Genomic DNA, 25814 nt, shown 5'->3' on the forward strand with positions numbered 1-25814 from the left:
TCTGGATAGACAGGTAAAAACTACAGTCCCTACAATCAATCAAGGAGCTCAAGCTGGGGAGATAGATTATAGAGTATAAGTGGATACTACTTATAGTAGTATATAAGAGTATAACCATTAGTATAAGTGCTAATGATGGAAGTATGCACCACTGTAATAGAGAAAAGACTCCCAACATGTTCTTATTATAGGTATAGAAAATTATCAGCCCTTTCATTGTCAGGCTAAAAAATCTCAGACTGTTTAACATATCTGGGAGTACATTTTAATTCTTTATAAAACAACCTAGCTACATCTTGACTAGAACCACTGATGTCTTTAGGATTTCAGATGGGAACATGAGTTACTCTGAGTGATAGTTTTTAAGTGTTCATTAAAGAGATTTCAGCCAATCTGAAATTACATAATTATCATGTAATTTTTATGGCAGAAGGAAAAGCAAGTAACTTTTTTTTTGAATTTTAATGTAGAAATTGGATGAGCAAAAGAAGTGGTTAGATGAAGAAGTAGAGAAAGTTCTGAACCAACGCCAAGAATTAGAGGAGCTGGAAGAAGACTTAAAGAAACGAGAGGCTATAGTTTCTAAGAAGGAGACCCTGTTACAAGAGAAAAGTCACCTGGAAAATAAGAAATTGAGATCTAGTCAGGTATTCTGTTTAATCTGCTACTTGATTCTGGTTGTAAACCACTCCCCACTCCCCACTAGGATGGCTATAATCAGAAAAACAGATAATAAGAAATGTGGGGGGAAGAGGTGGAGAAATTGGGACCTTCATACACTGCTGGTGAAATTGGAAAATGGTATAATTGCTTTGGATAACCATCTTGTAGTTCCTCAAAAGGCTAAACTTTGTGACCCAGTAATCCCACTCTGAGAGAGAGAGAGAGAGAGAAAGAGAAAGAGAGAGAGAGATACTATGTGACCCAGTAATCCCACTCCTAGAGAGAGATTTCTATATGTATGTCTCCATGAGAAATGAAAGCACACAAAAACTTGAACATGAACGTTCATAGTAACATTATTCATAACAGCTAAAAACTGAAAACAGCACAAATGTTCAAGTGATGAATGGTTAAACAAACTGTGATTATCCATACTATCTATACAATAGCATATTATTTGACAATAGAAAGGAATTAAGTACTGATATATACAATAACATGGATGAACCTTGAAAACCTATGGTAAGTGAAAAAAGCCAATCACAAAAAAAAAACCACCTTTGTATAACACCATTTATATCAAGTGTCCAGAATAGGTAATTCCATTTCTGTTCAGAAACAAAAAGTAGAATAGTGGTTACCTAATGTTGGTGGGGGATTGGGGAGGAAATAGAAGGCATACTAATAGGTGTGGGGTTTCTTGTTTTGGGGGGTGATGAAAATGTAAAATTGATTGTGGTGATGATTGTATAACTGTGAATATACTAAAACCACCGAATTATATACTTTGAACTGGTGGATTGTATGGTACGTAGATCATATTTCCTTAAAGCTATTACATGTTTTGAAAAGCCATAAAGGGGAAAAGACAGTAGAGGAGATACCAGAGAACAAAAGAGTACAAAGAAAGAAAAGATAGAAAGCAAATAGATGAGAGGTTATTAACCTAGCAGAACAGAAGATGCTGCAATCCAAGAACCTAGAGAGATACAAATGAGAGCTAGGCCAAGATCCTATATATATGCTATCACCACACATCTTACCAGCTTTTTAATACCTGACTCTGAAATGTGATGGGCATTTTAAGAATGCTTTAGATGTTTTCCTTTTTTAAAAATAACAGCTTTAGAGAGATGTAATTCACATAGAACATCAAAAAGACTCAGAAATTAAGAAACCAAAATTTTCAGAAGGCAGGAGTAGCATAAAAATGAAAACGGCATAGTCAGGAAACTATTTTTTCTCATTCTGTGACCGATTTATTTTCTGAAGATTGAACCAGGCATAGCAAAGTTTGTGGTAAGTCAAAAAACTCCAAATAGGGAATGAATGCAAGTCTGTACATGAATTGTGAAACATCTCTTTCCTAATCTCTGCCTAGATCCAAAAACGCTGGCAGCCGGATTTATACTTCCTAGAAGTATAAATTGGCATATTTTCTGAAACATCTAAAAAGATACAAAAACACTTAAATTTGGGAGCCACCAACTAAGTGGCCCTCAGATATGCTATCACAGATCTTATCAGCTTTTTGATACCTGACTCTGAAATAGGATGGACATTTCAGGAATGCCACTATTAAAGACAAAGAACAAACAAAAGGAAAAAATGAACTCAGACATTAGAGCAAGAAGCTGAAAAGACTTCACAGAAATCTTAATATCCTCAATGTACTAAAAGATGACTATAAAGAACTACAAGTTGTTAAAAACATGAAATAACTCTTTGAAATTAAAAGAGTTGGAGGATAGGCTGGGCACAGTGGCTCATGCTTGTAATCCCAGCACTTTGGGAAGCCAAGGTCGGGGGATCACCAGAGGTCAGTAGTTTGACATCGACCTCACCAACTTGGTGAAACCCCATCTCCTTTAGGAATACAAAAATTAGCCAGGTGTGGTTGTGGGCACCTGTAATCCTGGGTACTTGGGATGCAGAGGCAGAAGAATCACTCGAACCTCAGAGGCAGAGGTTGCAGTGAGCCGAGACTGCCATTGCACTCCAGCCAGGGCATCAAGAGCAAAACTGTATCTCAAAAAAAAAAAGAAAAAAATAGTCGGAGGATAAAGTTGAGGAAATATCCCAAAAAGTTAAGTAAAAATATAAGTTAATAGAAAGTAAGAGAAAAACATTTTTAATTGGCAGATAAATCTGGGAAGCCCAAGATCCAAGTAATGGAAATTATAGAAAGACACAACAGAGAAAACAGAAGAGAGGATATCATCAAAGACATCATATAAAAAATTTTCTTGGCTAGGCACGGTGGTTCACACCTGTAATCCTAGCACTTTGGGAGGCTGAGGCAGGTGGATTGCGAGGTCAAGGAATCAAGACCATCCTAGCCAACATGGTGAAACCCTGACTTTACTAAAAATACAAAAGTTAGCTGGGCGTGGTGGTGCACACCTCTAGTCCTAGGTACTCGGAGGCTGAGGCAGGAGAATTGCTTGAACTGGGGAGGCAGAGGTTTCAGTGAGTCAAGATCTCACCACTGCACTCTAGCGAGGGTGACAGAGTGAGACTCTGTCTCAAAAAAAAAAAAAAAAATTAACACTAGTAATGTGAAGCTCTAGACTGAAGTAGCCCAGCAAAATGAGTACCTAAAACATAATATTGTGAAGATTTGCATACACTGACTAAGGAAAGAAGAAGGTCCTGAAAGCTTCTAGACAAAAAAAACTACTTGTAAATCTCAAGAATCAGAATGGCATTGGACTTCTCACCTCTCCTCATTAGAAGTTTAAAGATCTGAAGCCGTCTTCAAACTCCTAAGGAAAATTATGTCTAATAAAATAATTTTCTTCTTAGCCAAACTCTCAATCAAAAGTGAAGCTAGAATAAGGTCATTTTTAGGTTAAAAAATTTGTATATCCCATCAAGTCCAAGGAAACTACTAGAGAATGTGCTCCACAAAAATAACGGCACAAACTATGAAAAAGGAAGACTCACTATTCTGAAAATGTGCTCCAACATGGAAATTCTCAGGAAATACCAAAGGGAAGACCCAGGACAACTGGTCCAATGTTGAGCGGGAGGATGAATGCTTCAGGCAAAATGTTTCCATAAAAGAATAGATTGAAAAGGTTTCCTGATAAGTTTGATGAATGAAAAAGTGTTGAGAGGAATTTTGTAGTTCTGTTGGAGAGGAATTAGCTATAAGGTGCAATAAAAAGTTGTATCAAAACAGAAGCATGATCATTTCACACTAGATCATTCACCTATGAATAATAAAATCACAGTTTTTTTTAAACTAAAAACTGTAATATAACATATTGGGAGACTGGAGAAGTAGAGTAGGTATAGGGGTGCTAAATCTTTATCTCCTGTAATACATAGTCAATAGACAATGTCTAAAATTGACAGTGCCATTTAGAAACATGCCATAAACACCGGAAGAACCAACTGAAACGGTTGAAGGTGGCTGTCTGGGAGTAGGATTCAGTTAAAAGCTTGGGGAAGGGAATGCGTTTTTAAAATTATAAACTTTATGAAAGTGTGTGTTTATATAATAAATCTTATGGTAGTATATACAAATAATTACTATGAAAAATACTTTACAGATTACCTGAAATTTGACCACAATGAACATCTCCATAAATCTAGCCTTATTTTCTCATCAGAATGAAATAAGAGCAAAACAAATTATATGTTTAAGCCAACCAATCATATGTATAAACACACCAACTCTCAACCCCTAGGAAATTGTAACATAATTCTACAATGTAGAATGTAAGCCAATAAAGAAAAGTTCAGGCCGGGCACGGTGGCTCAAGCCTGTAATCCCAGCACTTTGGGAGGCCGAGGCTGGTGGATCACAAGGTCAACAGATCGAGACCATCCTGGTCAACATGGTGAAACCCCATCTCTACTAAAAGTAGAAAAAATTAGCTGGGCATGGTGGCGCATGCCTGTAATCCCAGCTACTCAGGAGGCTGAGGCAGGAGAATTGCCCGAACCCAGGAGGCGGAGGTTGCGGTGAGCCAAGATCGCGCCATTGCACTCCAGCCTGGGTAACAGGAGCGAAACTCTGTATCAAAAAAAAAAAGAACAATTTAGAAAATAATAAAAAGAAAAACACTGCCTCTGAAAACCTAGTCAAGGAAATTCTTGGTAGTAAACTCAGAGTTTAAATAGACATTTTTTTAAAAAGGCATTCAACTTAAGATTTTAGAAAATGAACACCCTGGCTGGGCGCAGTGGCTCACGCCTATAATTCCAGCACTTTGGGGAGGCCAAGGCAGGTGGATCATCCAAGATCAGGAATTCGAGACTAGCCTGGCCAACATGGTAAAACCCCATCTCTACTAAGAATACAAAAAATTAGCCAGGTGGCGGGCGCCAGTAATCCCAGCTACTTGGGGGACTGAGGGAGAAGAATCCCTTGAACCTGGGAAGCAGAGGTTGCAGTGAGCTGAGGTCGTGCCAACAGAGCAAGACTCCATCTCAAAAACAAAAAAATAAAAATGAACACCCCTCTCCCTCAAAAAGATCCATAGGAGCAAACAATAATGTGAAAACTAAAAATATATTTAGCAATTTTCTCTGTTTTTCCTAATTTTTATGCAGTCTAGATTTCTAGTAACTATTTTTGGGGTATCTATTTTTAGGCCTTAAACACAGATAGTTTGAAAATATCAACTCGCCTGAACTTACTGGAACAAGAATTGTCTGAAAAGAATGTGCAGCTTCAGAGCAGCACAGCTGAGGAGAAAATAAAGATTTCAGAACAAGTGGAAGCCCTCCAGAAAGAAAAGGATCAGCTCCAGAGACGAAGACACAGCGTGGATGAAAAACTTAAGAATGGTAGAGTACTATCACCTGAAGTAAGTCAGTATTCTTTGGAACTGGAGGTGCTGTATGATGGATCACTTGAGTGATTTCCTCAAGTCTTTTTCACATAATCATATATATGATAAATTTGGTAAACTTGGTTCCTTGAGATTTTGTCAGATGTAGTGAGTTCACTTGTCACTTACTTGGACCACAAACCATGCTTGACTAGAGACTGAGATATCCTTACATAGTGGTCCCTGGACATGGCCAACTCTTAACATTTGTTTTTGATAAAATATAATCACAGTATGAATTGAAAAGTCAGGTACAGTAAAGTACTTACTGAACATTGTGGATAGGTTCTTGGAAATTGGGACTTTAAGAGACACCATGTATATCAGGTCCTCAAATTACATTGTTTTCCTTCAGCATAGTTGCTTTTATTATAAAGTTAATAAGAAAAAAAATTTCCCTTATATATTCTCTTAAAGTCACAGTTTCTAAGAACCTATTGATGATAAGTAAGGACTTACTCTATATTAGAAAATTCACTTTTATTTGTGGCTCCTCTTATTCATTCAGCGAAGTACATTTTAGTATTTAAGGGTTTTTTTCTTGAAAAGGTAAATATTATTTTATTCCTTACAGAGCAATTATCAAACCATCAAATTCCATATGGTTAATGATTGCACAGAGAAATAGAATGGCTGTTGATCATTTTTCTTTAGGTAGATCAGAAATATTCACACTATTGGCTGGGCATGGTAGTTTACTCCTATAATCCCAGCACCTTGGGAGGCCAAGTGGGCAGATCACCTGAAATCAGGAGTTCAAGACCAGCCTAGCCAACATGATGAAACCCTGTCTTTACTAAAAATACAAAAATTAACTGGGCGTGGTGGTGTGCACCTGTAACCCCAGCTACTTGGGAGGCTGAGGCAGTAGATTGCTTGAACCCAGGAGGCAGAGGTTGCAGTGAGCTGAGATTGCACCACTGCACTGCAGCCTGGTTGACAGAGTGAGTGAGATCCTGTCTCAGAAAAAAACAAAAAAAGAAATATTCACATTATTTTCCTTTGGGATGTTAGGAGGAGGACTTGAGAGAAATAACATGGGTCCTGTAGCCAAGGATACATGAAGTTATTTTTTCTCCTCTTCGTTAAGTCAACGGATATTTACTGAATTCAAACTATGTGATAGGTACTGTGCTAGGGTGTACATATGGACAAGACAGTCTGCCACAGGAACTTACTGAGGTGGCCTCCACAATAGTTACAGGTATACAGAAACATATATCCAAACCTCACCAATCTGAAGTAATTCCTTACCAGAGATTTGTATCACCCAAATAACATGTATTTAGATAGTTCAAAGAACTGGAAGACCTGGGCATGGTGGCATGTCCCTGTAGTCCCAGCTACTCGGGAGGGCAAGGAAGGAGAATTGCTTGAGCCCAAGAGTTTAAGTTTAGCCTGGGTAACATAGCAAGACCCTGTCTCAAAAAAAAGAAAAAAAGAAAAGAACTTACAGGTTTTCTGACAGAGATTCATCAGTCTTCTCTAGTATTTGAAAAAATACTATGTTGCCCCTATTTTTAACATCTACATTTTCCTTCTAACAACATTTCATAGGAATCTTAGGAAATATTTCACATACTTAAATCCTCATTACTTTTTAAATGCCATATTGTGCATTTAAAATTACTCGTTCTTAATAACTTATTCTAAATATATACCTTATACCTTGAAGCAGTATATTGTTTTGATAGATCATTGAAGGGACAACAGTGAGTCTCTAGATCTCACTAGTGGAAATACTGACGCATAATATGGACTTAAGCGGTTATGGAGGAGATATTTCACAATACTGCTAATCCTGTGTACTTAGGCTTTGTTCAAGTATATTCCTTGGATTAGATGATCAGCAGTTGTTGTGTGACCTTGGAACATTTCAGAACTCACCTAAACTTTGTCTTTTCCACTTTATTCCACCAGGTTTATTGTGAGGGCTTAATGATTATATTAATATGTTTGTGTGTGTGTTTATACACACACTGCATTATGTGGCATAGCAAGCACTCAAAAAACATTTTTTAAAAATTTAGTAAAAGAGTGGTAATGTCCATTAGATTAAAATAGTTTAGTAGGATCTGAATATATGACAAAGTCAAAGTTACAGTATCTCATTTAAAATGAGTGATTTCTGTTATATCTAGGAAGAACATGTTCTTTTCCAACTTGAAGAAGGGATTGAAGCTTTGGAAGCTGCAATTGAATACAAGAATGAAAGTATCCAGAGTCGCCAGAACTCACTTAGAGCATCATTCCATAACCTCTCTCATAGTGAAGCAAATGTCTTGGGAAAACTAGCTTGCCTGAGTCCTGTTGAGATTAGAGCTATTCTTTTCAGATATTTCAATAAGGTTTGTTTTTGAGAGTCAGAGTATTTTTCTTGTAAAGATGGGTCAAGATGCTTACATACTTATATTTATTTTGAATTTTTAAAGAATTGAAAGGCTTAAAGATTTGATGGTGTAACTACAAATTTAAGCATGATTTCTCTTTATAGAACTAAATGTTGTCACCTGAAAGCTTTGTGATTATCCAAATATGTAGGCCTAACTTTGTGATGTTCTTAAAGTTGGAGCGCCTTTCAAAAGAAGGTCTTTTTAGAAAGTTTTTAAAACCAAATAATTTATTACACTCCTTATTATTTCTTGGACGTTTTTCTAGATTTGGATGTTGCTAACCAGCACTCATGAAAAATCGAGTCTCCCCCAGTCCCCTGCCCCACCCGCCAAGTTTTGATTCCCTTTTCTTCATTGCTCTAGGGTAGGGGAATCTATATTTTCTCATAATGTATAAGTTGAAATTAAGATGAAGTAGTGTATCAGTGGCAAAGATAGTAATAGATTTTATTAACCTGAATGTGCTTAAATCAATTTAAATATTGTATTTTTTACAGATTAGACAATTTATTGATCCACAGATGTCTCATAGCATTGAGAACTATATCCATCTTTTCTCTAATGTCTTTTCCACTTAAGATGTATATTATGAAGTTTTAAACAATGAGATAACTCTTTTCTCTGAAAAGTACATTCAGTTTATGGGAATATCACATAATTAATGAAAAATAAAACATTGATATTTTAAAATAAAGCCCTAAGGCCAGGTACAGTGATGAGCCCAGAAATTTGAGATCTTGTCTCTACAGAAAATAACAAAATTAGACAGGTGTGGCAGCATATACCTTTAGTCCTAGCTATTTGGGAGGCTGAGGCAAGAGGATCACCTGAGCCCAGGAGTTTGAGTTTGTATGATCACTACTGCACTCCAGCCTGGGACAACAGAGCAAGAGCCTGTCTCAAAAAGAGTTAAATAAAATTATAATTCCGTGAAATAAGGATTAAATGCAAATGTTATGCAAAGCCTTCTCTTGGATAATCATCAACAGTAAGCTACTGTTACTGATGAGAGTGCATCCTTTTTTTTTTGTTTTAATTGCATTTTAGGTTTTGGAGTACATGTGCAGAACATGCAAGATAGTTGCATAGGTACACACGTGGCAGTGTGATTTGCTGTCTTCCTCCCCTTCACCCATATCTGGCATTTCTCCCCATGCTATCCCTCCCCAGCTCCCCCCCGCGCTGTCCCTCCCCTATTCCCCCCAATAGACCCCAGTGTGTAGTGCTCCCCTCCCTGTGTCCATGTGTTCTCATTGTTCATCACCCACCTATGAGTGAGAATATGCAGTATTTCATATTCTGTTCTTGTATCAGTTTGCTGAGAATGATGTTCTCCAGATTTATCCACGTCCCTACAAAGGACACGAACTCATCGTTTTTGATTGCTGCATAATATTCCATGGTGTATATGTGCCACATTTTCCCAGTCTAGTCTATCATCGATGGGCATTTGGGTTGGTTCCAGGTCTTTGCTATTGTAAACAGTGCTGCAATGAACATTCGTGTGCATGTGTCCTTATAGTAGACTGATTTATAGTCCTTTGGATATATACCCAGTAATGGGATTGCTGGGTCAAATGGAATTTCTATTTTTAGGTCCTTGAGGAATCGCCACACTGTCTTCCACAATGGTTGACCTGATTTACACTCTCACCAGCAGTGTAAAAGTGTTGCTATTTCTCCACATCCTCTCCAACATCTGATGTCTCCAGATTTTTTTTTTGAGACGGAGTTTCGCGCTTGTTACCCAGGCTGGAGTGCAATGGCGCGATCTCGGATCACCGCAACCTCCGCCTCCTGGGATCAGGCAATTTTCCTGCCTCAGCCTCCTGAGTAGCTGGGATTACAGGCACGCACCACCATGCCCAGCTAATTTTTTGTATTTTTAGTAGAGACGGGGTTTCACCATGTTGACCGGGATGGTCTTGATCTGTTGACCTCGTGATCCACCCGCCTCGGCCTCCCAAAGTGCTGGGATTACAGGTGTGAGCCACCGCGCCCAGCCTGTCTCCAGATTTTTTAATGATCGCCATTCTAACTGGAGTGAGATGGTATCTCAATGTAGTTTTGATTTGCATTTCTCTGATGACCAGTGTTGATGAGCATTTTTTCATATGTTTGTTGGCCTCGTGTATGTCTTCTTTTGTAAAGTGTCTGTTCATATCCTTTGCCCAGTTTTGAGTGGGGTTGTTTGTTTTTTCTTGTAAATCTGTTTGAGTTCTTTGTAAATTCTGGATATCAGCCCTTTGTCAGATGGGTAAACTGCAAAAATTTTTCCCCATTCTGTTGGTTGCCAATTCACTCTAGTGACTATTTCTTTTGCCGTGCAGAAGCTGAAGCTGTGGAGTTTGATTAGGTCCCATTTGTCTATTTTGGCTTTTGTTGCCAATGCTTTTGGTGTTTTGGTCATGAAGTCCTTGCTTACTCCTATGTCCTGAATGGTTTTGCCTTGATTTTCTTCTAGGGTTTTTATGGTGCCAGGTCTTATGTAAGTCTTTAATGCATCTGGAGTTAATTTTAGTGTAAGGAGTCAGGAAGGGGTCCAGTTTCTGCTTTCTGCACATGGCTACCCAGTTTTCCCAACACCATTTATTAAACAGGGAATCCTTTCCCCATTGCTTGTTTTTGTCAGGTTTATCAAAGATTGTATGGTTGTAGATATGTTATATTGCCTCCGATGCCTCTGTTCTGTTCCATTGGTGTATATCTCTGTTTTGGTACCAGTACCATGCTGTTTTGATTACTGTAGCCTTGTAGTATAGTTTGAAGTCCGGTAGTGTGATGCCTCCTGCTGTGTTCTTTTTGCTTAGAATTGACTTGGCTATGCGAGCTCTCTTTTGGTTCCATATGAAGTTCAAGGTGTATTTTGCCAGTTCTGTGAAGAAAGTCAATGGTAGCTTTAGCTTGATGGGGATAGCGTTGAGTCTGTAAATTATGAAAGTGCATCCTATTGCATGTTTGGAGGGTAGAAAGACAATGGAGTGCTTTGATACAGATAAATTTTATGCTGTTCCTTTTTTTTTCCTGAGACCAGAGTCTTTCTCTGTCACCCAGGCTGGAGTGCAGTGGTGCAGTCGTAGCTCACTGCAACCTTCACCTTCCAGGTTCAAGCAATGCTCCTTTTCAGCCTCCTGAGTAGCTAGGATTACAGGCATGTGCTACTATGCCCAGCTAATTTTTGCATTTTTTAGTAGAGATGGGTATCACCATGTTGGGCAGGCTGGTCTCAAACTCCTGACCTCATGATCCACCTGCCTCCCAAAGTGCTGGGATTACAGGGATGAGCCACCATGCCCAGACCTTATGCTACCCTTAAAGCAGGGCAACTTGGCTAAGGTCAGTGGATTTTCTGATCCTGAGAACCCTTGTATTAATGATTATTTTTTTGGACAAAGGTCATTAGATTATTAACAAGTTTTAGGACATAGACATTGTCTGAAGTATTTTTACTTCACATCAGCAGGGAAGAATCCAGTAGACAAAATGCATAATCTGACTGGGTATGGTGGCTCACACCTATAATCCCAGTGCTTTGGGAGGCCAAGGCAGGAGGATCATGTGAGGCCAGGAGTTCAAGATCAGCTTGGGCAACACAGTGAGACTCTGTCTCTATGAAAAAAATTTTAAAAATTAGCCAGGCATGATGGCATGTACCTGTGGTCCCAGCTGTGTGGGAGGCTGAGGTGGGAAGGATCCCTTGATCTCAGGAGTTGGAGGCTGCGGTGAACTATGATTGCACCACTGCACGGAGTGACAGAGTGAGACTCTATCTTAAAAACCCAAAACTGTCACTTACTTATAATATCCATTCTGGAGTTAAAACTTGGAATTGTCTAGATGTTTCAACAGTATACTAGAAATGAAAGTGAACAAATTGCTTTTTTTTTTTTTTTTTGAGATGGAGTTTCACTCTTGCTGCCCAGGCTAGAGTCCAATGGTGTCATCTTGGCTCACTGTAACCTCCGCCTCCTGGGTTCAAGCAATTCTCCTGCTTTAGCCTCCCAAGTAGCTGGAGTTACAGGCATGCACCACCATGCACAGGTAATTTTGTATTTTTTTTTTAGTAGAAACAGGGTTTCACCTTGTTGGTCAGGCTGGTCCCAAACTCCTGGCCTCAAGTGATGCACCCACCTCAGCCTCCCAAAGCGCTGGGATTACAGGTGTGAGCCACCTGGCCTGAATTCCAACAAATTCAAAAGGCTGTTAAGTTGTTTTATGAATATGTTACAAAGCATTTGCTTAAGGACCCAATACCTGGCAGGAATAATTTACACTATGGAGGTTAAGGAAGTTCATCTTTAAGTAGTCCAAGAAAAGTAGATTATTATGTTAGGCTATCTAAGACACACTTAACAGGTCAAAAAATGTATTTGCTAGGTGGTGAATTTGCGAGAAGCTGAACGGAAACAACAGTTATATAATGAAGAAATGAAAATGAAAGTTCTGGAACGGGATAATATGGTTCGTGAATTAGAATCTGCATTGGACCATCTAAAATTGCAGTGTGACCGGAGACTGACCCTTCAGCAAAAGGAACATGAACAAAAGACGCAGTTGCTGTTACATCATTTCAAAGGTAAACTTCCCCTTTTTGACAGTTATGCAAAGTTGGTGTGTAGGTGGGGGTACTGGAGGAATATAGGACAGAATTTGATCACTTAAAAGCTCAACATGTTTAAATAGTTGCTACTTAGATCAGTTTTTAGGCTTTACATGTTTTGGTTGCCGCATTTTGGGAAAGCTGACTTTGTTGTAGGGCTATTTGTGCTTGGAATGCCATTCCTTCTCCTTGCCCCCAGTATGCACATAAGAACTGCTGAAATCCTGTGAACTTGCTGTTGGTCTAGTTTTTACATAGAGATGTGGGACTAATTCAGGCTTTTTGGTATACAGTTGAAATTTTTTTATTTTCTAGGGATATAATACTATCAAATTTAAATTATTTTCCATTCACAAAATTAAAGTGACTGGTTCTGTCATATTCCTAGTTATATTTCTTGTTTTAATTGTCAGTTGATTGTAAAATTTTATGCATTAAAGTTACATCTTGCGTCAAAATTAGACTGCCATTGATGGGCACACACCATTATCAGTGAGCAGTAGTTCACCACCAACTCTGATAGAAAATTCTGATAGTGATCTGGCCTCAGTTTACCTGGGTATATGGCCAGTATACAAACAGCTACTATGGCAGCAAAATAATTATTAGGTGATACTGTTACTGCTTTAACTAAGGCTGCTTAGTCTTGATTCTCATAAATCTATGAACCCATAGCTGAAAATAGGTCAAAAGGGATCTGGAAGAAGCAACCTGAGTAAGCAGAAAATTAGAAAATCTATCAATTTGAGTTTTGAGGCAATTTGCCTCTAAGTTAATTTCGTCACTGGTTAATTAGCAACCAGTTGCCTAATGACAGAATTTCCTTGCAAGATCTCACACATCATTACATTCCAACATGCTCTCCTTACCTTAGTTTAGTTCGGAAACTGATACTTTAATTTTTTTTTTTTGAGACGGAGTTTCGCTCTTGTTACCCAGGCTGGAGGGCAATGGCACGATCTCGGCTCACTGCAACCTCCGCCTCCTGGGTTCAAGCAATTCTCCTGCCTCTGCCTCCTGAACAGCTGGGACTATCGGTGCGCACCACCATGCCCAGCTAATATTTGTATTTTTAGTAGAGACGGGGTTTCACCATGTTGACCAGGAATGTCTCGATCTCTTGACCTCGTGATCCACCAGCCTCGGCTTCCCAAAGTGCTGGGATTATAGGCATGAGCCACCACGCCTGGCCTACTTTAATATTTTTTAAAGTGACTGGGATTATACTACAGAAGTCATGCTGTAGCCAAAAAATAATATATAAAAACTCGGCTGAGCACAGTGGCTCACACCTGTAATCCCAGCAGTTTGAGAAGCTGAGTCAAGAGGATTGCTTGAGCCCAGGAGTTTGGGACCAGCCTGGACTACATGGTGAAACCCCATCTCTACAAAAAAATTAAAAAAAAACTAGCCAAGCATAGTGGCACACACCTGTAGTCCCAGCTACTCACAGGTTGAGATGAGAGGATCACCTGAGCCCCAGAGGTTGAGCCTGCAGTAAGCTCTGATCACACTACTGCACTCCAGCCTGGGTGACAGAGTGAGACCCTGTCTCAAAAAAAAAAAAAATTAAAATATCATTTCTATAGCTGTACAAATTATTCATAAGAAAATTGTGGCTGGGTGCAGTGGCTAATGCCTATAATCCCAGTGTTTTGGAAGGCTGTGGTGGGAGGCTCACTTGAAAGTATCCTGGGCAACATAGTGGGACCCCATCTGTATTAATCAGGGTTCTCTAAAGGGACAGAACTAACTATATATATATATAAAGGGGAGTTTATTAAGTATTAACTTACATGATCACAAGGTCCTACAATATGCTTCTGCAAGCTTGAGGAGCAAGGAGAGCCAGTCCAAGTCTCAAAACTAAAGAGCTTAGAGTCTGATGTTGGAGGACAGGAAACATCCAGCACAGGAGAAAGATGTAGGGTGGGAGGCTGGGCCAGTCTCCCCTTTTCTGCCTGCCTTATATTCACTGGCAGCTGATTAGATGGCACACCAGAGTAAGGCAGGTCTGCCTTCCCGAGCCTACTGACTCAAATGTTAACCTCCTTTGGCAGCACCCTCACAGCCACACCCAGGATCAATCCTTTGCATCTTTCAGTTCAATCAAGTTGACACTCAGTATTAACCATCACAAGGCTACCCCTTGTCAACTTGAACCCATATACATCTCCTGAGATCACACATAATCTTCAAATAAAGACAATAATAAAGTTATAATTAAATCTAACATAATACAACTATCCTTCATACAACCGGAAATGCAGCAGTCCCCAACCCAAATACTATTACATAAAGTCAACGATACTTAAATGCTGATGTGAAGTCAATAAATATGTCACATGATAAAGGAAAAGGAAATAAAATGAAGATATTTTCTTAGTACAAGTGTATATATACACAAACATGTATTAAAATAATGTGGAAATATGACAGTTACAGTACTTGTTTCTATAGCTGGTCACATGGTCGTAGCTGGTATTGATGACTACCTTCTTCTGCTACCCATTCTGTATTCCCTTTGCCTTCAGCAAGCACCTCAGCAGGTTGTGGTTTTTTCCTTGTGGAGTGACCCAAACCTTCATTCCCGAGGGGTCTGGACCATTTGTAGTCCTGCCTGGATTGGGCTATTGTAGTTTTTCATTGACCTTAATCTCAGGGCATGGTAATACTAAGAGATGCCTGATGGATCTTCTGTATTCCATGTGTGCTCTTCCTTACCTCTGTTATGGAGTAGTAGACTAATTTCATCTTGATAGTCCGGGTCAGTAACTCCAGCCAACACTGTAACTCCCTTCTTAGTCTGTTGTCTTAAAGGTAGGAGGAGCCCAAAGTGTCCAGGTGGCAATCATAACTTCCAGTTTGATGGGATCATTGTTGTGTCTCCTGGTGGTAGTGTTATTCCCTCTGGAACAAAGTCTTCTAGGCCAGCAGAATGTTATGTTGCGGGAACAGGAAACAAAAATTTTGCTAGTGGATCACTAGGGGTGATGGTGAGTGTGCCACTTCCACTTCCACCCCTTGATTCCTGGACCTGTGAATCCAAACAGTACCATGTATTGGAGGTTGATGTAGAGCATATACGGCCTAATGGAGGACTCTGTCACAGCCCTGCACAGTATTGTCACCTATTTGGTGTTGTAATTGTGACTTCAAAAGGCCATTCCACCATTCTTTTAATCCAGCTGCTTCAGGATGATGGCACTGGTAAGACCGTGAATTCCATGAGCATGAGCCCACTGTCACACTTAAAGTGAGTGCCTGGGTAAGAGGCAATGCTGTGTGGAATACCATAAGACATTCCATGAGTCCACAGATGATAGTCTTGGCAGAAGCATTGCATGCAGGATAGGCAAACCCATATCTGGAGTCTATTCCAGTGAGGACAAACCTCTGACCTTTTGATGATGGAAGAGGTCTAATATAATCAACCTGCTACCAGGTAGCTGGCTGATCACCCCGAGGAATGGTACCATATTGAGGGCTCAGTGTTGGTCTCTGCTGGCAAATTGGGCACTCAGCAATGGTTGTAGCCAGGTTAGCCTTGGTGAGTGGAAGTCCATGTTGCTAAGCCCATGCATAACCTCCATTCACCAGTTTTCCAATCATGCTTCTTCCAAGTCCCTGACCATCTAGTGAAACCATTGGCTATAGCCCATGAATCAGTATATAATTGCACATTTGGCCATTTCTCCTTCTATGCAAAGTGCACAACCAGGTTCACTGCGCAGTGGGAAGATGTCCTTTCACCACTGTCCTTCAGGGATGTCCTAGAAAGGGGCTCTAGGGCTGTAGCTGCCCACTTTCGGGTGGTGCAGCCATATTGTGCAGAACCATCTATGAACCAGGCCTTAGTCTTCTCTTCCTCTGTCAACTGATCATAGGGAACTCCCCATGAGGCCATCAGTGCAGGCTTGGGGTGAGAAGGCAGGGTGGTAGGAGTAGAGACTATGGGCATTTGAGCCACTTCCTCATGTAACTTAAGCCTTCAGGACCTGCTTGAGCCTGATCATGTATATAGCACTTCCATTTGATGATGGAATGCTGCTGTGCATGACCCACTTTATAGCTAGATAGGTCAGAAAGCACCCAGTTCAATGATAGGCAGTTCAGGTTGCATGGTGACTTGATGACCCATGGCCAAAAATTCAGTTTCAACTAAAGCCCTGTAATAGGCAAAGGGCTGTCTCTCAAAATGAGAGTAGTTATCAGCAGAAGTTGTCAGGGCCTTGCTTCAAAATCCTGGAGGGCTCCGCTGTGATTCACCTATGGGGCATCCCTATCTGCCACTGACACCTCAAGCACCATTGGATCTGCTGGGTCATATGGCCCAAGTGGCAGAGCAGCTTGTGTGCAGCAGCTTGGACCTATTGCAAAGCCTTCTTCTATTCTGGACCCCACTCAAAACTGGCAGCTTTTAGGTCACTCAATAAATGGGCCAGAGTAATACAACCGAGGAATGTGCTGCCTTCAAAATCCAAATAGGCCCACTAGGCATTATGCCTCTTTCTTGGTTGTAGGAGGAGCCAAATGCAGCAATTTATCCTTCACCCTTAGAAGGAATATTTCAACAGCCCCCATACCACTGGACCTCTAGAAATTTTACTGAGGTAGAAGGTCCCTGAATTTTAGTTGGATTTCCCATCCTCTGCCACATAAATGTCTCACCAGTAAGGCTAGTGTGTTTCTAATTCTTGCTCACTGAATCCAATCAGCATGTCATCAATGTAATGAAGCAGTGTGATAGTCTTGCAGAAGGGAAAAGCAATCAAGGTCTCTCTGAATATGATCATGATACAAAGCCAGTTAATTGGTATGCCCCTGAGGTAGGAAGTAAAGGTATATTACTGACCTTGCCAAATGAAGGCAAATTGCTTCTGGTGGGCCGTATGGACTGGAATGGAGAAAAATACATTTGCCAAGTCAATGGCTGTATACCAGGTGCTAGGGGATGTGTTAATTTGCTCAAGCAATGAAACCACATCTGGTACAGTAGCTGCAATTGGAGTCACCACTTGGTTAAGCTTGGGATAATCCACTGTTATTCTACAAGATCCATCTGTCTTCTGCATAGGCCAGATGGGAGAGCTGAATGGGGATGTGGTTGCATTCAACACCCCTGTGTCTTTCAAGTTCTTGATAGTAGCATTAATCTCTGCACTCCCTCCAGAAAATTGTTTTTGATTTACTATTTTCTTAGGTAGAGGCAGCTCTAATGGCTTCCATTTGGCCTTTCCCACCATAGGAGCCCTCACCCTCCCAGTCAGGGGCCAATGTGGGAGTTCTGCCAGCTGCTAAGTATGTTTATGCCAATTATGTATTTTGGCACTGGGGAAATGACCACAGGATGAGTCCAGGGACCCACTGGATCCACTGTAAGTCAGATCTGAGCTAAAACTCCATTAATTACCTCACCTCCATAAGGCCCTACTTTAACTGGAGGACCACAACAATGTTTGGGGTCCCCTGGAATCGTCAGCTCGGAACCAGTGTCCAGTAGTCCCTGAAATGTCTGATCATTTCCCTTTCCCCAGTGCACAGTTTCCCTGGTAAAAGGCCAGAGGTCTCCTTGGGGAAGGATGGGAGAAAGATTTACTACATAAATTGTTGTTAATGTAGTGTGGTCCTTCCTCAAGGGGACCTGGCCCCCCTTCATTCAAGGGGTTCTGGGTCTGTAAACTGGCTTAAGTCTGGAAATTGAGGGGTCATGATTCTCTGTTTTTTTAATTCAAATTAGTCTTCCGTTCAATCTAGAAGTTTTCTGCTTGTATAAATTAAGTGGGAATGTAGTAGGCTTCCTATCAGTTTCACTTTTAGCAACACTGATTAATTAGCCAATGCCAGAGCTCTACATGAGTCAGACTATTCTGATTGCTGCTTTGTTTCCGCTGTCCATTATGGTCACTACGCCCACCTTGACTTTGACGGTTGAGTGCTGCCACTTTGCCCCTACCACCTCTGGATCCAATTATTCCCATTGTATTTAAATTTTGTAGTTGAGTGACTGTGGTTCCCACTGTTAAATCTGCCATACAGAGAAGAGCAAGTAGAGGGCTCTTTAAAGACATAGGTTTTACCCTCACAAGTCTATTTTGCAAGGCATTGGTCAAGGGTATATCTTCCGGACCCTCCCAGCTGTGATGAGTAGGCCTAAAGTGACTAATCCACTCCACCACCCTACTCCAAGGGATCTTAAGCCTTTGGATCGCTTCCTCTATATTAAACCAAGGGAGATCAGGCATTTCCACCTCACTCACAGTGAGCCATCTTTTAATCCATATTTCAGCTAACCAAGCAAATAAATGATTAGAACCTTTTTTAACTCCCCAAGATGCAACATTAAAAGCAGAGTCCCTATTTAGTTAGCCCAAATCAATAAATTCTGCCTGATCCAACTCTGTATTCCTTCCATCATTATCCCATACCCTTAATACCTATTCCCATGCCTGTTGTCCAGATTTTTGTTTCTGTAGAGAACTCAAAACAGTTTGAGTGTAGTGCACATCCTCATGGTTCACATTCTCAATCTCACCTTGAGGGGCCCGCCAGGACTTCAGTCTAGTTATAGGTCTAGAATCAAACAGGGGTGTTGGGGGTGGCTCCTGAGGAGAATCAACATTATTTTTCCTGGTAACTGCCTCAGGGGAGGCCATCACTGTTGCCTCAGGCAGTGCAGCGTTTATCTCCTCAGACAAAGGTGGAAAGACTGATGGCAATGTGGGCCAGGGAGGGGATGCTGTCACTACTGGGAATGGGGAAGCTGTTCCTTCTGGCAAAAAATATTCATCAGCATTTAGAAACTCAGTGTCCCCAGCTTCATCAGGGTCCTCCCACATGTCCTCATTCCAAGTTGCAGGGTCCCATTCTTTTCTAAGCAGTGCCCTCACTTTAACAGTAGACACTTGGCAAGGCTGTGCCAGGTCGGCTACTTTCATGTTAAGAACTTGTGTCTGGTACCAAAACAGAGATACAGACGAATGGAACACAACAGAGGCCTCGGAGGCAACACCACACATCTACAACCATCTGATCTTTGACAAATCTGAGAAAAACAAGCAATGGGGAAATGATTCCCTGTTTAATAAATGATGTTGGGAAAACTGGCTAACCATGTACAGAAAGCAGAAATTGGACCCCTTCCTGACACCTTACACTAAAATTAACTCCAGATAGATTAAAGACTTAAACATAAGACCTAACACCATAAAAGCCCTAGAAGAAAACCTAGGCAAAACCATTCAGGACATAGGCATAGACAAGGACTTCATGACTGAAACACCAAAAGCATTGGCAACAAAAGCCAGAATAGACTAATGGGATCTAATTAAACTCCAAAGTTTCTGCACAGCAAAAGAAACAATCATTAGAGTGAACTGGCAACCAACAGAATGGGAAAAGATTTTTGCAATCTACCCACCTGACAAAGGACTTATATCCATAATCTATAAAGAACTAAAACGGATTTACAAGAAAAAAAACAAACAAACCCGTTCAAAAGTGGGCAAAGGACATGAACAGACATTTTTGAAAAGAAGACATCTATAAGGCCAACAAACATATGAAAAAATGCTCATCATCACTGGTCATTAGAGAAATGCAAATCAAAACCACATTGAGATACCATCTCACGCCAGTTAGAATGGGGATCACTAAAAAATCTGGAGACCACAGATACTGGAGAGGATGTGGAGAAATAGGAACACTTTTACACTGTTGGTGGGAGTATAAATTAGTGCAACTATTGTGGAAGACAGTGTGGCGATTCCTCAAGGACCTAGAAATAGAAATTCCATTTGGCCCAGCAATTCTATTAGTGGGTATATATCCAATGGATTATAAATCATTCTATTATAAAGACACATGCATACATATGTTCACTGCAGCATTGTTTACAATAGCAAAGACCTGGAACCAACCCAAATGCCCATTGATGATAGATTGGACAGGGAAAATGTGGCACGTATACACCATGGAATACTATGCAGCCATACAAAATGATAAGTTCATGTCCTTTGTAGGGACATGGATGAATCTAGAAACCATAATTCTCAGCAAACTGACACAAGAACAGAAAATCAAACACTGCATGTTCTCACTCATAGGCGGGTATTGAACAATGAGGACACATGGACACAGGGAAGGAAGCATCACACACTGGGGTCTGTTGTGGGGGACTAGGGGAGGGACAGCGGGAGGTAGGGAGTTGGGGAGGGATAACATGGGGAGAAATGCCAGATATAGGTGATGGAGGGGTGGCGGCAGCAAACCACATTGCCATGTATGTACCTATGCAACAATCCTGCATGTTCTGCACATGTACCCCAGAACCTAAAGTGCAAAATATATATATATATATATAAAATAAATAAAACAGAGCTTGGGTCTGTTTTTCTACAATTTCAGTTCTTTCTCTGCTGGGGATAAGACACTCACTCAGGGCAATCTTAGCAGATTTGAGGCTCAGTATCTCCTTCTGAAGCTGGGAGACAGAATCCCTGAGTTTATCATTTCCTTTCATCACTTTGTCCACTGAACTTAGGTGCAACCAACCAGCTTCACTGGTTCTCCACATATGGTCAAAGGTATATGTATAGAGTCACTAAACTCCTTGCTTCTCACAAGCAGTGAATCAGGAGTGTCAAATGCATTTATTCTGCATAATTCTCTAAACAGTTCATGCCAAGGACTATCAGTGTTCTCTATACTATGAGAGTAGAGTCTTTAGCATTTTGGGGTATAATCAGATTAAGCAGCCAACTCCAGAAACCCCAAAACCATCCTTTTTATTCTGTTCCTTTAGAACCACTTTAGAACCATTTCTGTTCCTTAAGAGCTCCATCCTTAATATTCTGTTATTTTAGAACTACTCCTGTTACCAAAACCTGTATTAGTCATGGTTCTCTAGAGGAACAGAATAGTATGTGTATATATAAAAGAGGAGTTTATTATTGACTTACACAATCACAAGTTCCCAGAATAGGCTGTCTGCAAACTTGAGGATAAAGGGGAGCCAATCTTAAGTCTCAAATCTGAAGAGCTTGGAGTCTGATGTTCAAGGACAGGAAGCATCCAGCATGGGAGAAAGATGTAGGCTGGGAGGCTGGGTCAGTCTTTTATGTTTTTCTGCTTGCTTTATCTTCACTGGCAGCTGATTAGATGGTGCCCACCAGATTAAGGGTGAGTCTGCCTTCCCCAGCCCACTGACTCAGATGTTAACCTCCTTTGGCAACACCCTCACAGACACACCCAGGATCAATACTTTGCATCCTTCAATCCAATCAAGATGACATTCCATAGTAACCATCACACCACAATTTTTTTTTTTAATTTAAAAAAATTAGCCAGGCGTCATGGCATGTGCCTGTGGTCCCAGCTACCCCAGAGGCTGAGATGGGAAGAATATTTGAACCAGGAAGTTGTGAGCCTTGATTGCACCACAACACATTCTAACCTGGGCAACAGAGTGAGATGCTATCTCAAAAAATAATAGTAATAGAAAATAAAAATAAAAACAAAGTTATAACTGACAGTGTTAACAATTCATGAATTTTCTAATTTCAACTGAATATCTGTTATAAATAAATACAGGCATTCTGATTTATTATGTCATTAATTTTAAGTATTTTTTAAAACAAGATGATGGACTAATTTAAAATACACAAATATACTTGGACAAAATTCTACAAAACAATTGTAACCAAAGAAAATCACAAACCAGTAGGATCATTTTATAAATACACCAGTAGGAGAGAGAGCAGGTCTGAAATTATTTTTTTTCTGAAGGTCAGTACACTGGATTACACTGGTTCAAGAGCATAACCCAAGGGAAACAATGTTAGACATTCATAAATATTAATGAACATACTAATAAAGTTTCTAAACTTTATTACCTCTAAATTTAAAGTTTAGAAACTTTAAGTTACACTCTGGCATAAACTAGGCCTGGCTAGCTATATTCCCTCTTTTTCTGTGGCGTCTTCCTTTGTGATTTAATCTTTATGGACTCTTTTAACAGGTTTTTGTTTTTCTGGGGGGTTCGGCTATATATTTCTTGGGCCTGTAAATCCTAGTTATATGACTTTATATAACCACAGTTCCTGATATAAACTTTATACAAAATATTAAAGCAGCCAGTGAACAGAGTTCCACAAGTGAACTTTTTATAGAAAACACCTTACTTCTGGTATTCTAAGGATAGGTCTAGTTGGTAGCAACTGCAAAAAAATTCTTACAAAAGTGTGAGCGGTTGGTAGGGGTAGGAACGGAGGTGACTAATGGCTCAATACTACTTTGGAAAATTTTACAGGCAGAAAAATCCAAATTGTAGCTGAAAATAAACCTATTCAGGTAACAGATTTGTGTAAGATGCTTCTTGTCCTTTAAATAGAGGCCAGGGGATATGTTAAAACATAATTTTCATCATTTATTTAAAACTGATTTTAAATGCAAATTTCTGTTATGTAGAACAAGATGCAGAAGGCATTATGGAAACTTTCAAAACATATGAAGATAAAATCCAGCAGTTGGAAAAAGATCTTTATTTCTATAAGAAAACTAGCCGGGATCTTAAGAAGAAACTTAAGGAACTGGTAGGGGAAGCAATTCGGCGGCAACTAGCACCATCAGAGCGTAAGACTTTTAGTGTTACTTTTCATGATAACACTTTCTGTAGCATTTGGCGAAGTCATGCCAGCTTTGTAGTGTAGCCTTTACCAACTGACTGAGTTATTTAGGATTAGATACTTCTATGTTTGTCTCTGTAGATAAAAATCGTTGTCTAAGACTGAACCACATGAGAAGTGAATGAATGAATGAATGAACAAATATATAGATGCAAAGGAAAGCTCAATTATTGATTGTCTGCCATTTGCCAGGGGCTTGTAGACCTTAACTCATTTAATCCCTACATTAACTCTGTAACATAGCTGTTGTTTTTCTATTTTATCGTAAATTAAGCCTTCTGATTATCACCAAAAAAAAAGATGTATGGCAGGTAAGAGTAAAAGTAAAGTTAAAGTATGTATTTTTTTTTTTTTTGAGGTGGAGTCTCTTGTTACCCAGGCTGGAGTGCAATGGCACGATCTCGGCTTACCACAAGCTCCGCCTCCTGGGTTCAGCCAATTCTCCTGCCTCAGCCTCCTGAGTAGCTGGGATTACAGGCACTGCGCCACCATGCCCAGCTAATTTTTTTTGTATTTTTAGTAGAGACAGGGTTTCACCATGTTGACCAGGATGGTCTCGATCTCTTGACCTAGTGATCCACCCGCCTCGGCCTCCCAAAGTGCTGGAATTACAGGCTTGAGCCACCGCGCCCGGCCAAAAGTATGTATTTTAAAGATAAATCAAGTCTTTATATATCATGACTCCTGGAAATTCAAAAGTGTAACAGAACCCATTGTTGAGACAAAGATGTTTCCTTGTATAATTATATGTAAATATGTAGATTAAGTACATTCCTAAATGACATAACATATGACAATATTATACTTTGCAAAAGTAAAAAATACTATGAAAATAATAAATTGCTATGATTAAAATATACCCTCTTTAAGATAGCTGAATAGAGAAGAATCAATATTTCTAAAATAATAAATTCTACATTTTATAAAAGAATTAGCTAATAATTTCTAATAATTTTAATAACTTCAATAATTTAAGTATGGTTTATGAAAAGTTGATTTTAAAATCTTTTAGGAACACACTTATTTTTTACCTGGAAAAACTGCTTAAAGATGGGCACATAAAATGTAAGAAGACAATGAAAAATTATATGGATGAGCAATGAAGTGATATATGTTGAATATGTAATAGAAGTAGAATTGGCCAGGCGTGGTGGCACAGACCTGTAGTCCCAGCACTTTGGGAGGCCAAGGCGGGCAGATCATCAGAGATCAGGAGTTCGAGATCACTCTGACCAACATGGTGAAACCCTGTCTCTACTAAAAAATACAAAACTAGCCAGGCGTGGCAGTGCATGCCTGTAATCCAAGCTACTCAGGAGGCTGAGGCAGGAGAATTGCTTGAAGCCGGGAGGTGGAGGTTGCAGTGAGCCGAGATCACGGCATTGCACTCCAACCTGGGGAACAAGAGTGAAACTCTGTCTCAAAACAAAAAAAAAGGAAAAAGAAGAAGTAGAATTAACATAGTTTTAAAATTTAAAAGGCAGTACTATTTAGAAAAGTCATACTAACTTATATTTGTGGCATTTATCATGTATAGACATTCTAAAAATAATTCCCTTTGGCCTTCAAACTCAGGATAGGCTGGGATCTGCTAACTCCATTTTCAGATGAAGGAATTGACACCTAGGCAAGTGACTTCTGGACAGAACAGTAATTATAACATAGTCTTAAGTCCCTCATCTTCTGACTGATGGTTCAGTATTCCAGGTTAAAAGTTGTCTTAGGATAAAGATGTGATGCCAAAGAGACTACACTTTCTGATTCTCAGTTCTAGTGATACAGAGGTGCTTACTAATGTAACTCATTTACTTGAAATACTGCCTGCTATATATAGCTAAAACTTTAACTTGGAACATTACTTGTCAAACATTTAAAAGTAAACAGGTATCAAGTAAGAGATAGAGTAATCACCATAAGACTGCTTTAGCTTTTAAAAAAGTCTACTGTCATATTTGAGGTTTCTGATATTAGACATCTAGTTTGTAAATGGCCTATGTTTATACCACTGAATCTACTAGACATTTCTTTAAATGACAATGAGGTATGGTCGTAGACAGGCTTAAGAAATCTGAAGGCTCATCCTGCTCTTTAACCAAACAAACAGAAATGTCAAACAAAGTTAATTGTGGAGAGGTGTAAAATGAGAATGACACTGTTCTGACCAACTTACCCAGAGTGGAGTCTTGATAATGATGTTGGAGATATTATTTCAGCTAATTTGCCATTCTACCTAGAAACATTTAAATAACTTCTATATTTGGCTATAAATAGTAATATATAGTCATTATAGAAAATCTGAAAATGAAGAAAACAAGTAAGTTATAATCCTACCCACATTTCAGCATAATTCTTTTCATATTTTTCCCATGCTTTAAAATATACAGTTGCAATTATATTGGGGAGAGATATATATATGCTATATCCTATCTTATAATGCTACTCTAATGTAATGACATGAAACAAGGTTTGCTTGAACTAAAAAATATAGCTATTTATATCAAACTCTGAGTTCCATAAAATGTTTTACATGCTTAATAATCAGCATCATAGTTAATAAGTATCTTGGTATTTGGTGCAGTGTTTTTGTTTTTTGTTTTTGAGATGGAGTTTCACTCTTGTTGCCCAGGCT

General features: G+C 39.6%; 1 protein-coding gene across 10 annotated transcripts in view; it reads left to right on the plus strand.

Annotated features, from left to right (window-relative positions):
* The window catches only part of KIF27 (kinesin family member 27), a 107489-nt gene that overhangs the window by 77029 nt on the left and 4646 nt on the right, over positions 1-25814 (plus strand). For 8 of the 10 annotated variants that reach the window (XM_035303673.3, XM_035303662.3, XM_078367587.1 and 5 more), the window contains 5 exons: positions 471-647; positions 5268-5483; positions 7649-7855; positions 12278-12476; positions 22968-23132. In XM_035303673.3, coding sequence (XP_035159564.1) covers positions 471-647; positions 5268-5483; positions 7649-7855; positions 12278-12476; positions 22968-23132 — 964 coding nt within the window. Of the gene's footprint in view, positions 1-470; positions 648-5267; positions 5484-7648; positions 7856-11798; positions 11942-12277; positions 12477-22967; positions 23133-25814 lie in introns of those variants that run through there. The other 2 variants (XR_008475699.2, XM_035303644.3) reach the window with 2 other exon arrangements.

This window comes from Callithrix jacchus, chromosome 1, assembly GCF_049354715.1.
Source record: "Callithrix jacchus isolate 240 chromosome 1, calJac240_pri, whole genome shotgun sequence".
In the NCBI taxonomy this organism is placed as follows: domain Eukaryota; kingdom Metazoa; phylum Chordata; class Mammalia; order Primates; family Cebidae; genus Callithrix; species Callithrix jacchus.